This window comes from Euleptes europaea, chromosome 12 (genome assembly GCF_029931775.1).
Source record: "Euleptes europaea isolate rEulEur1 chromosome 12, rEulEur1.hap1, whole genome shotgun sequence".
Taxonomy (NCBI): domain Eukaryota; kingdom Metazoa; phylum Chordata; class Lepidosauria; order Squamata; family Sphaerodactylidae; genus Euleptes; species Euleptes europaea.
Genome location: NC_079323.1, coordinates 53,309,148 through 53,321,744, shown reverse-complemented (window position 1 = coordinate 53,321,744; position 12,597 = coordinate 53,309,148). Strand labels below are relative to the sequence as shown.

General features: G+C 38.1%; 1 protein-coding gene across 1 annotated transcript in view; it reads right to left on the bottom strand.

Moving 5' to 3' along the window:
* Nucleotides 1-4,221: 4,221 nt before the first annotated feature.
* Nucleotides 4,222-12,597, bottom strand: part of NCAM2 (neural cell adhesion molecule 2) — a 271,498-nt gene continuing 263,122 nt past the window's right edge. The window contains exons 16-18 of the mRNA XM_056858381.1: nucleotides 11,016-11,220; nucleotides 7,547-7,666; nucleotides 4,222-5,066 (exon numbers count right to left, since the gene is read on the bottom strand). Of these exons, the coding sequence (XP_056714359.1) occupies nucleotides 4,955-5,066; nucleotides 7,547-7,666; nucleotides 11,016-11,220 (437 nt within the window). The 3' untranslated portion in view covers nucleotides 4,222-4,954. The remainder of the gene's footprint in view (nucleotides 5,067-7,546; nucleotides 7,667-11,015; nucleotides 11,221-12,597) is intronic.

The window sequence follows — 12,597 nt, the reverse complement described above, 5'->3', positions numbered from 1 at the left end:
ACCAAGATTTAGGATTCAGTGTGGTGACTGTGATATAACTTGATGATAAAATACTCTCATATGGCATGTAGCCCTAGACTCTGCTTCTACAAGACAGTACAGCCTATCATATTTCCAGATAACTCCAGAGCTACTTTGAAGTAGTATTGTTGTGTGAACAGTGCTACATTTTCTTCCATTGTGTTTGTTGGGTGACTGTTTTAACCTGTGGTTTTAATTCATACACAGGTCTAGTGGACACTCTGTGCTCAGGAAAAATAATAATTGAACTGAGTGTTTCAGTAGGAACTCTGGGTAAGTAATTCCATGTGACAGTTGAAGCAAAGGCAGTGAATTCAATACTAGCTTTACAGGCAACACTGATGTTTTTATTTTTCATGAATAATGATGGGGAAGTACACTAGTATTAAGAATGTTCTAGAAACCCCGGGCAGCCCATTCCTGAGCCTTTCGGTGGCCAGGAACAGCATGGCCGAGGCACTGCCGTGGCACCTCCAAAGAGGTTCCCCGGCTGCCGAAAGGCTTAAAGAAGCCTTTTTAAATGTAAAATGTCAAAATGGGGCATTTCCCCCCATTGAGAACAGCGAGGCTGCACCAGGAAAAACCCAGCCTGGAGGGGCATTGGAAGCTGACTAACAACAGCTCCGCCCCGGGTATCCCCCCCCCATGCTGGCACCGCATGCCTCTTCTGGGATTTTCATCCCAGACTGTCCCTGGGGCAGTGGTGTACAGCTCCGCGGTGCCCAGGCGCCAACAGAACGGCCCCACCACCAGCGTAAGTGCCTCTTAGAATGGAATAAGAGGCACTTATGCTGGTGGTAGGGTAACGCCTGAGCAGTTTCAGCCCTCCACCTCAGGAATGGGCTCTCAGTCATGATGATTTGGTTATATAAAGAAATGCTTCATAGGCCCAGATGGCAACTGGACATTTATTTCTCTTATTGATTTGTAAATTGTGGCACCGAGCTACAGTTCTTATCTTTGAAACTTTCTCTTGAAAAGTGTTTTTCACTCGCGGAATATTATTTTCCTAATTGAACGTTGATCACAAAATTCGATATACATGTAAGAATATTTATCAACATACTAAACAAATGAGAACAAAATGGCTATTTTACCTCATTTTAGGTAGGTTTGGGCTTTTTGTTGTTTAATGTGTCTTGATAATACAACCATGTATTATCACTACTAAAAGAGAGAGAAAAAACAGGTTTCTGACACACAATCAGCTCAAAGCCTGAACATATTTAGTGGCATTGATTGTATGTGTTAAAGCAATCTTCATCTAAGCTTTTTTATTGTGTGCTCTATCTGTATGACTCAATGGAAAATAGGTACTTGACTGCACTTTATAAGCTGCTGTATGGACCTACATGTTTTTCATTTATTTGTTTTTTTTTCTGATTCAGAACTTGGACAACTAAATATTCCTTAGATTCAGAGTACCTAAACCAATAGTGCAAGTAGGAAATACGATCCCACTTGGGGTCCTGGCTCACAGACAGTTCAACAGCTGTGAGGATGTGTTTCTCACTTACATTCAAAAATGTTGTGATATTCTGGACTAAGGGAAATTATCTTCAAATAAGGAACATCAGGCAATTACATTTGGCAATGGCGCCCCATAGATTAAGGCCTAGATACATGAATTATGTGGCCTCTGGAATGAGCATCAAAAGATCAATTCCCGTTTCTGTTATCTAACTTACACTCCATTATATAATTTAAAGTGCATGAAAAAGGGACAGGGTTTCAGGGCAATAATGTATTTCACCCACAATGTGTATTGTGTGCCCTTTCACGGTGTGGCATCTGCAATGTGTATAATGTGCATTCAACTTCCCCCCTTGCGGCATTCCTACTCTTTATATTGTGTCAAGAGGTATCAAACATGTAAAGGGCCCTAAATTAACATACAGAACAACTAGTACTATTTTTACTGACTTTTGTGCTTGTATATTTTTTCTGACATTTTATACTAACACAATTAATATCAGATAGTGAAATGTGATGTTTACATTTTTAGAGAAATTGGGTCTTTTTTATCTAGATAAGAAAAAAAGAATGTGATTTCAGTTCCACATACGACTTATAAATAGCCACATGGCAGCCTCATGTGTGAAAGCTTTGCCATTTTGTTAAGTAAAAATCTCTTCTGTATTTGGTTTTCTGCTCTTTAAACCAATTCTAAGAGCAAATATTGACATTTATTACAAGTTGACTAAAAAGTAGATGTACATGATCCATAAACTGGTCTGCTTCTGCTTTTCCTTTCCAGTGATATCCAGAAATCCAAGACATATCTGGGAGGAATGGGATGGGAGATATCTATGTTTACATCTTTATTTGGGATCATAAGCTTATGAAAGCAGACAACAAAAATGTATGGTTATTAAAAAAAACCCTCCCAAATGTTGTATAAAACAAAACAGCGAAACTAGCAGCTGGTTTCTTGGTCCTCCTGCCTTGTGTTATTTACAAAGAATTGCCTGGAACTCCCATATCTCTTATATTTTTCTATTTCTATTGGCTTTCTATTGTGTTATATTGAAAGAACCACAAGCAGAGCTCTACTCACTGAATGGAACTTTTCCATCTCTTCTTTTCCACTGCAGCCTCCTGTGTACCCTCAAAAAGCCAACCAAGAGTCAGTAGAGAACAGTGTGGGATGCACCATTGGTATCTGCAGTGGGTAGGCTCCCCTCCTGTATGTGAGCAGAAGTGCCTTTACTCTTGTGGATGGGGAAGTTTGTCGTAAACCAGTTTTTAATATATGGGTAAACTTACAGATATATGAAGTTGTCATGAGTACAGCCCAATAAAGCATACAGTATATTTCAAATAAATAATCAGTGTCAGGAAAAATGAATAAAAGAATGATCTTATGATGGCATGCTAATTGTTCTGATTCATTCACTGAAACAAAAGTTGACCATTTTGTTACAGTGCCATTTTGTTGTCCTGATCAACAATAGTGTTTTCAGTCACAATTTAATTTAATTTAATTTAGTTGCTCTTGCAATTCTATGCACAGGCCTCTAACACAGTCATACCTCTTGATTTGTATTTTTAAAACCTAAACAATCTTAACTTGTCTTGTCAAGTCAAGCTAACAGACTGAGTTTAAAATTCAGAAATAAAACATCACATACAGTAGACATTTATTTAACAAATCACTTTTCAGATCCATGACGTAAAAGACATCAATAAATTATTAACATTAACCTTATCCATCTGTGACTCACAAAAACTTATCAAAATGAATAAGAAATTATTAACATCTTTTAGCCTAGCCAGGCAAAAGCCATATAGTTTCTCTCCTACAATGTCAGTAGCTCTACCAAAGGTTAGCATAATGCTATGTAGAAGAATGAATCTCTTATGTAAACTGGAAACCTGTGAATAAGATGGGACTTATATATTATATTATTCATTCCTATACCAAAAATGAATTCAAGTGGAACTAGTCTTTTCTGGCCAGTCATATTTGTACCTGTTCTTTTGAAAAGAGGTGGTATATATTTGTTAGAATTGGTCTGTTATTCTTTATTTTAATAAGAATTTGAAATTAGTGATGGAGCTACAAAAACAGAAAGGGATATGAAAGAGATTATTTAACTTCTTTAACAAAAATAAAAGATTGTTTCAGACATCAGGAGAGAACATGAATGTTTTATTTTTTTCTGATGGCTGTTTCCAATAGCAATTATTGGCTATTATCATTCTTAAACTAAAACCAGAAAAGACTGTAGAAATTCAATCAAATCATTCATATTATACAGTAAATATGTGAGCCTGGATCCAACTACTCATCTGAGTAGTTTCACATGTCTGAAGAAGCTCTGAACATTTTTTTTTAATATTAGCACCCACAGTATATGACAAATTCTTTTGAAATGCAAGATAATTTCCAAAGCAGATTGTGATAAAGTGGGGGTGTGTGTGTCAGTTTTTCAAAGGTAAAAGTGAGCAAAGCCATTGGATGTTCCTATTGTAGACTTCTGGATCCTGGTATTTGGATAAAGACTTGAGATTCTTTTTTTAAAATATTAACCAGATGAAAGTAACAGAAATACACTATTGTGTTTCATGAGTACATTGAGACAACTCAATTGAGCCAGCATTTATTGTTGTAAGATTCCCTTTGAGGTTGACTACTGTGGTCAAATTTCAGATTTCCTTTTCACACAAAATATGTTTTGATATTTGTAGCTTACAATCCTCCAAACATAAATACAAAATATCTGAAAGCACTGAAATTTTGTGGACTTTGATAATTAGGTTGTGATCAACATCTTCATCAAAATAGTTCACCACTTTGTTAAAACCTGTACATCAAACCTATGTACCATTCATTATATTTAAGAGCCAGTGTGAAAGTGCAGGGCTATTACCATGCAGAAGTTCCGTCTAGTCTTGTCTCAACTGCAGCCAAGGTCATTATTTAGCCTTTGCCAGCCACATAGTCTAATTTCTAATGGAGACTGATATATTATATATAATATATATATTTTATATATATATATATATTTCTTTTAAAGGCAACCAAAATCTTTCAAAATTGCAAATACAAACAAATATAAATGTATATGGCACTTTCTCTCATGGGTTTAATTTCCTTTATAAGAGGTGCAGCTGTCTTATGTAAAGTCTGTGGCTAAGGGGTATCTTGATGTTTTATAAATAGATCTCTTTATCAATAAAATAAATTACACTATTTATATTGACCAAATTGCCAAACTGAGACCATGGGACTGATGTCAGCCAGGACTACAGACTAAAACTACAGAAATAAAAGAAAAAATAGACAGTCGGCAGGAGTAGCTTGATTTAGTTCTTTGCATTCTTCCATTTTAAGTTGCCCAAGAAACTAAAGTCAGCTGTAAAGTTTTGGTCACAGATTTAGTCAAATCCAAATTCTTCTTTTCCCCTTTAGACAGCTGTAGTTGTTGTATTATGCTTTGCTATCATCTTCTTTTGACTGGATGATGTCATTAGAAACTTTGATTTCTATAGTATCTGAATTTAAAACTTCTTTTCCATTTTCTTCCTTTAATGGCAGTTTTCTGTGGAAAAAATGAGAAGGATGAAAATACTATTTATTAAAAACCATGCATTTCAAGTACATAGGTTATTTTAGATTATTTTTGAGCTATAAATATGTAATTGGTACTGATTTGTGCCATCTTAGGACAGACATTGTTTTTGGAGTTATTCTCCCTTGACCCCAATCAGCTATTATACCTGCTGAGATTGAGAATGTTGTTTGCAATATACTATAGTTCTTCAATATCATAGGATCCGATCGAGTACTTTCTGTACCGTCACTAGTGACAAATGCCACAACTCCCTCCACACACACTATTTTATCCATTTCATGAACATAAATTGTTTTTACACATATGAAAATTCTTAATGCCCTGAATCAACCTTAGTCATGCTTCAATAATACGTTTACATGTTACCATCAAGTGGGAAAAGATGTACATTCAATTCCCATGAAAATAATGCAGTGTGGGTAGAAAGCATCTATCCTCAAATATGCACTCCTCAGTACTCATTTTCATACAATTCTGATTTAAGCCACTGTTTCTTATCCAGAATGCTGAACGCTGCTTATCTTTATTTATCACTTATCCTATCAGGGAGTAAAGAGTGGATCCTGTCACACTTCACAATGCATAGTTAAACTGTGGAACCCCCTGACCCAGGATGTGGTGATGGCTGCCAACCTGGAAGGCTTTAAGAGGGGAGTGGACATGTTCATGAAAGATAAGGCTATCCATGGCTACTAGTCCAAATGAATACCAGTCATGACATATACCCATTCTCTCTAGTATCAGAGGAGCATGCCTATTGTGCTGTGGAACACAGGCAGGATGCTGCTGCAGTCCTTGTTTGTGGACTTCCTAGAGGCACCTGGTTGGCCACTGTGTGACTAGACTGCTTGATCCAGCATGGTTTATGTTCTTATGTTCTCTCTGGCCACTGTGGAAGCTTTCATCCACTGCAGTGCTTCATCTTCCACTAACCTTTCTGCATGTGCAAGATCAATGTTTTTTTAAGGAGGCCTTATGAATACAGATGTGCTAGTGGCAAAGGAAGTGAGCACCACAGAAGAAGAGAGCACTGCACAAGAGGAAAACTTATGTAGTGGTCAGAGGGAAGTACAAGGGTAACCATGTCAAAAGATCCAAGACAAAGAGTTGTACCAAAACTTTGTCACAGGGACCCAGATTACAGAAACATGTAGAACCATTCCATATACTATGTTCGGTAGTTTCAAAACTATGGAAAGAGGAGGTTTCTCTTTATTGACATAAAATTAGTCATAAAATATCTGTATATTTCCAAGTTGACATCAGCTGATACTGGTACTAAGGCTGGAAAACATGATAGATTTATTGTTCCATAGCACTAAGATTGTATGGAAGCAATTAAATGTACTTAGGTTTCTATGGAAACACTTTTTTCCAGCAAATTTTGTATCAATTAATTAATCTTCCATAAAACCAGTTGTTCTCAAATCATTGTGTGTGTGTAAAGTGCCGTCAAGTCGCAGCCGACTTATGGCGACCCCTTTTTGGGGATTTTCATGGCAAGAGACTAACAGTGGTGGTTTGCCAGTGCCTTCCTCTGCACAGCAACCCTGGTATTCCTTGGTGGTCTCCCATCCAAATACTAACCAGGGCTGACCCCTGCTTAGCTTCTGACATCTGACAAGATCAGGCTAGACTGGGCCATTAGTGTGACTTAATTATTATAGAATAGACTGCCCATGTCCTTTATTATAATTTTCCAGAAACAAAAATAAATGTGAAAGTAATATCATATGTTCCTGTTGTTTGCAATTCAATGCAAATAATTTATATATAATTATATAATTAATGCAATCATTTTAAATGCTGGTGATGAAATTTTGGAGAGATAGTAGCTTCTGTAACTAGTGGTGAATTTCTGTGAAGCCAAGAGTTTCAGCTTGACATAGTTAGTTCCAGCTAGCAAGTTCAGGCTATCAGCTCCCTTAAACAGAAACTGCAGGAAGTCCTCTGTAGATACAAAAATGTTTCACACAATTAAAACTAACCAGATGAAAGTGCACTTTGAGTGGTATCACACAGTATGTCTGATATGATTCTCAGAATTAACATATTAGCCTTCACACTGAGAACCATGAGCCTTGTTTTGCACACCCAAAGGAAATTGTGACTTATATTTCTCAAATAGCAGCCCACATGATATATGGAAAATCTTAGAAGCTGAAGGAAATTCTGTAAGCAGTTTGCAATAAATCATTGGAGTCTGCTGTTCAAAGTACAAAAATAAAAAAATGCAACTAGGAATACCCTTGGATGCCTTGGGTGCATCTACAATAACTCTGGGTCTTGGCAAGGGGTGATATACGTAATAGTGTCATATCACATTGATCAGCATATTATGTAATGTATAATGGAACTTCACTACTGTTATTTTCTCACTGCAAAGGAAATATACTAATTACAAGTAAAAGTAACTTTGGATTTACGAGCAACATCAGAATACATACTCTGGTTCTGTTAATGGTGTTGTTTCATTGGGTTCATTTACTGGGCTTCCATCTTCATGGTTGGTAATTCTTTCATCCTCTGTTCTCATTTCAACGATTGGTTCTTTTGATCCATCTTTCCTAAAAATATTAAAAGTTTCTTAGCCTCAAATGCTGTTATCAAAATGAATTATATTATATTAATTGCCAGGATTCTACTTTGAAAATTATGGACGAAAACATTGAATTTCAATTAATTATGATTAAATACGTTCAGCAGAATTGTCATCTTCTCTTTTGACTCTTCCTCCAAGTACATTGGACCTAGACATGTTTGAATTATTGTTGTTTAGTTACTATTCCTTTTAACACAAAACTAACATTTGAAAGCAAATTTCAATATAAAATTTAAAGTAATGAACAAAAGAACTAATAGTCCTGTTCAGCATGGAAATCACAATTTATATGAATAAATGAAGCTACTTAACACCCTATAAACCTGTGGTAACCTCTTCATGACAGGTACAGTTAAAAGAAATTAAACCCTTTTTGCAATATTGTTTCATTTCTATGTTGCAGAGGAGAGCAGTTACCACACAAACAAAAATCAGAACTTTTTTAAGAGGGAAAAACCCTGGCTGTGTGTTCTGAAGAAAGTTTTTTTTAAAAAAATCCTATTTTAAAATGCTTTTTGGCATGCAAGAGGTTTGCATTTTTGCTGTACTGAAGAAAAGTATAATTATACTCTTTCAAAATTAGTCCTTTGCATGTTTTTTTTTTAAAAGGGCTTGCTTTTGAAGGATTTTCATTAGTGTCTTCTTTTTTATGTTGCAACATCTGGGTATATTTTTCCTGAGATTCCAGATTTGGGGAGGGAGTCATAGAAAAGTAAACCCAGAGTATTTAAAACAGGGTGTTTTTTGTGTGTTTGTTTGTTTTTGTCTTGATCTCTGCTGACATTGGGGAAATGTAGAGGAATACTTTCTCCATATTCATTGGGTCAGCTTTTCAAAATTCAACAAAATTCAACAGAAAACCAGTGGCACCAGGGCTGCCAACATGAGAGTTGAGGGGGATGAAACTCGAAGGGCCTTGATCACCCTGGGAGACCATGGAGTGGAAAAGTCAAGACCTTTGTTTTCATATGACACTTTTATTGGATTTGGATGATGCTGGAGAGGGAAAAATGAAACCTTTATTTGTGAGCTTATAGTGGCTCTTTGGTGTGTGTATAGTGCCATCAAGTTGCAGCTGACTTATTGCAACCCAGTAGGGTTTTCTTTCCTTCTTTGCTCCTGTGACCCATAGGTCCTGAGCAGTTATTTCCTAGAGGAAAATATAATGGAGAGATATTTTGCCATGGCCAATGTTATATTCGGATCTCTATCCATCAGCAAAAAGGGTACTGTTTTGTCTCTAGTTATGGGGGCAGGAATTCTTGCCAATATGGGAGTAATCCATTTATCTTGGTGGTGTTTAAAGAGGGGGATATGATAGATTTCTGTATCTTCCATTTAATACTGTTGAGGGTGCAGTATTTAAATGGATGAGCATAAAGGCTCTTCAGAAGGAAGGGTCCGTCAGGTTGTAAAAGTATAGTGGAGTTAGCAAAGGGGGAGGGATGCCAAATAATTGAGTTGAACATACTGGGCATGCATTGTGGGCATGCATTGTGGAGCTATAGTGGTCTAATTCTTTTATGCATCCCTTAATAGTTAGTATAATTTTTTTTCTCCCGGATTTAGTAGGGTAACCTTAGACCAACCAAAAAGTTGTAATTTTTTGTCGATTTCTTGCATCCAACAGGTATGGTTTTTAAGGCAAGTGACTACAGAGCTGGTTTGCCAGTGCCTTCCCCGCACAGCAACCCTGGTATTCCTTGGTGGTCACCCATCCAAGTACTAGCCAGGACTGACCCTGCTTAGCTTCTGAGATCTAATGAGATCAGGCTAACCTGAGCCAACCAGATCAGGGTGTAGTAGCTCTTAGAAGCCTTTATAAAAACAAAGGTAGAAGATTGGATTCATTGGAGGTGTTTCTGTGGGTGAAATGACTTCTTCCCATAGAGTATTACTTTCTAGTCTCTCCCTCCTGCTGTTTTTGGAAATGTGGAAAGGGAGCTACAGTGGGTGGGGAGAGGAGAAAACCATATCCAAAAATCCTTCTGCCTGCAGAAATGTTCTGCTGGATGCAAGCCATACTTAAGATATTAGAATGAATCTGGGGAAACTGCTCAACCCCATTCTCCAGTTTTATATTTTATTTGCCCCAAGCTACAATCCTATGAGCCCTAACCTGGATGGCTCAGGCTAGCCTGATCTCGTCAGATCTCAGAAGCTAAGCAGGGTCAGCCCTGGTTAGTATTTGGATGGGAGACCACCAAGGAATACCAGGGTTGCTGTGCAGAGGAAGGCACTGGCAAACCACCTCTGTTAGTCTCTTGCCCCAAAAAGGGGTCGCCATAAGTCGGCTGCGACTTGACGGCACTTTACACACACACAATGATTTGAGAACAACTGGTTTTATGGAAGATGAATTAATTGATACAAAATTTGCTGGAAAAAAGTGTTTCCATAGAAACCTAAGTACATTTAATTGCTTAGTATTGGATGTGAGACCACCAAGGAATACCAGGGTTGCTGTGCAGAGGAAGGCACTGGCAAACCACCTCTGTTAGTCTCTTGCCGTGAAAACCCCAAAAGGGGTCGCCATAAGTCGGCTGCGACGTGATGGCACTTTACACACACACACAATCCTGTGAACACTTTATTTGAGAAGAAGAAGAGGTAGTTTTTATACTCGGATTTTCTCTACCTTAAGGAGTCTCATACCGGTATACAATCACCTTCCCTTCCCCTCTCCACAACAGACACCTTGTGAAGTAGGTAGGGCTGAGAGAGTTCTCAGAGAACTGTGACTAGCCCAAGATCACCCAGCAGGCTTCATGTGAAGTAGTGGGGAAACAAACCAGGTTCACCTGATTAGAGTCTGTTGTTCATATGGAGGAGTGGGGAATCAAACCTGGTTCTCCAGATTAGACTCCACTGCTCCTAACTACTACACCACACTGTCACTTACTTAAGAGTAAACAAGCATAGAATTAGACTGTCAGGCTGTAATCCTTTCATCGGCATTTATTTGGAAGTAAATACCATTGGATTCAGAGGCATTTACTTCAGAGTAAATACGCTTAGGGTTGAGCACCAAGAGTTACAAAGACCTCAGTGACTTATATGGATTTAAGCCCAACATTTACATAAGTGCTACTCTGCTGATTGTTTTCAAGACGTTTCAGTCAAACCATTGAACCAGAACATGAAATAAAAATGTTTTGAACAATACGAAGATGACATTTTCTTTCAACAGCAATCTTTACAATACATTTGACACCCTGCATTCTTCCAGCTAAAGACAATTTACGAAGTTGTTCCAGTTTAATGCTTGCTAGACCCTTTTTTAAAATCCTCTGAGTATTTTAGCTCATACTCACAGATATGCAGCCTTTCCCTCTTCTAGCTCTTTACTCTTCCCACTGGAGCCATTTTTCTTCCCACAGATCCTTCTGGTAATGCACATTAGCAATCCACATTGCCGTACAAAGAAGCAGCTGACATCAGTGACAACCAGGATTAATAAAAGTGCCGCTACACCCAGTCCAATGACCGCACCAAGTCCAAGCCCATGAAATAGTGTGTCTAGAAAACAAACAAAATAGACAATGGATCCATAATTAATTGATTGTTATTTACAGTTCACAAGTGGACATATTTTCTTTCTTTAAAATATTTATTAATTACCTTTCTATCTTGTGGATTTCTAGGCAGCTGACAATATAGGTAAAATACATAATACATAAAATGCATTAAAAGACAAAAATTATGTGGCTAATAACAAGGCTAAGGCCATTTATGCTTGAGTACTTAGCCTAGTGATCCCTGTGGGACTGCTTCGGGGCTTCATTTGGATCATTCAGATTTCAATACCTTTATTGGCATGCCATCAAGCAGTCGATCAAATAAAACCAACCCTCTAAACATCATTTAACCTCTGCCTCTTAACAATTTCATCAAAAAAAATTAGCCACAGATTCAATCATGATTGTTCCAACAACCTTCAGAAGTTACTTTGCAGCTGCTGCGCAATTGTACTGCGTTATCAGGAACCTGTTTTATCATGAATTTAAATGTTGCCTTGATCCCAAAGGGAAGCTAATCGAGGGGATTTCTGTGAATAGTGAGCTTCTTCTGGGCCTTGCTGTAAATGTCTGCACTGACAGAGGTGAGATTGCTAGACACATAAGACATATTTTTTTTCACCTTTTGCACCCAATGTATAGTATTTGCTGCATGAAGAGGTTCATCTGGTTGTTGTCCTTTTTACCTTTATATGTATAAACAAAGGTGAAAAGGGCAACAACCAGATGAACCTCTTCATGCAGCAAATACTATGCATTGGCTGCAAAAGTGACAGAGTAGGGGTGGGGAGAGGAAGAGTAACACAGAAGTGATGGAACAGAGGGGAGGAAGCAAAGGCAGAGGGGATGGGATGTTCCCTCCTCACAGATTTCTTGCAGGTCCCCACCTTGTATTTATTATATATACTTAATACATACAAGATGGGGACCTGTAAGGAACCTGTGAGGAGGGAGTATCCCATCCTCTCTGCTTTTGCTTCCTCCCCTCTCTTCCATCCCCTTCTCTGTTACTCTTCCTCTCCCCACCCCTACTCTGTCACTCTTCCCTTTCTCTCTCTCTTTGCACAGGGGCTGCAGAAGACTTGCAGGTTGGGGAAAATTCCATCCCATCCTTTTTCCTTGATTCTCTTCTCCCAGGAGCCCTCTCCACCCTTTCAGCTCCTGCTTTCCTCACTCCTTCCCTTTTAGCCCCCAGCCCCTTTGCTGCCCTTTGCCCTTTTTTCAATCCCTCTTTTTTCATTTGTTTATCTTCCTCACCCACTGCCTCCTCCTCAACTCGGTACTCTTGAAGCAAAATATCTGTTGAAATCTGATGGGAAGATGAATGTATTCAGGTAAGAGATTTCTGTTTTTTGGTTCAGCTGAGATTTCCCCATCA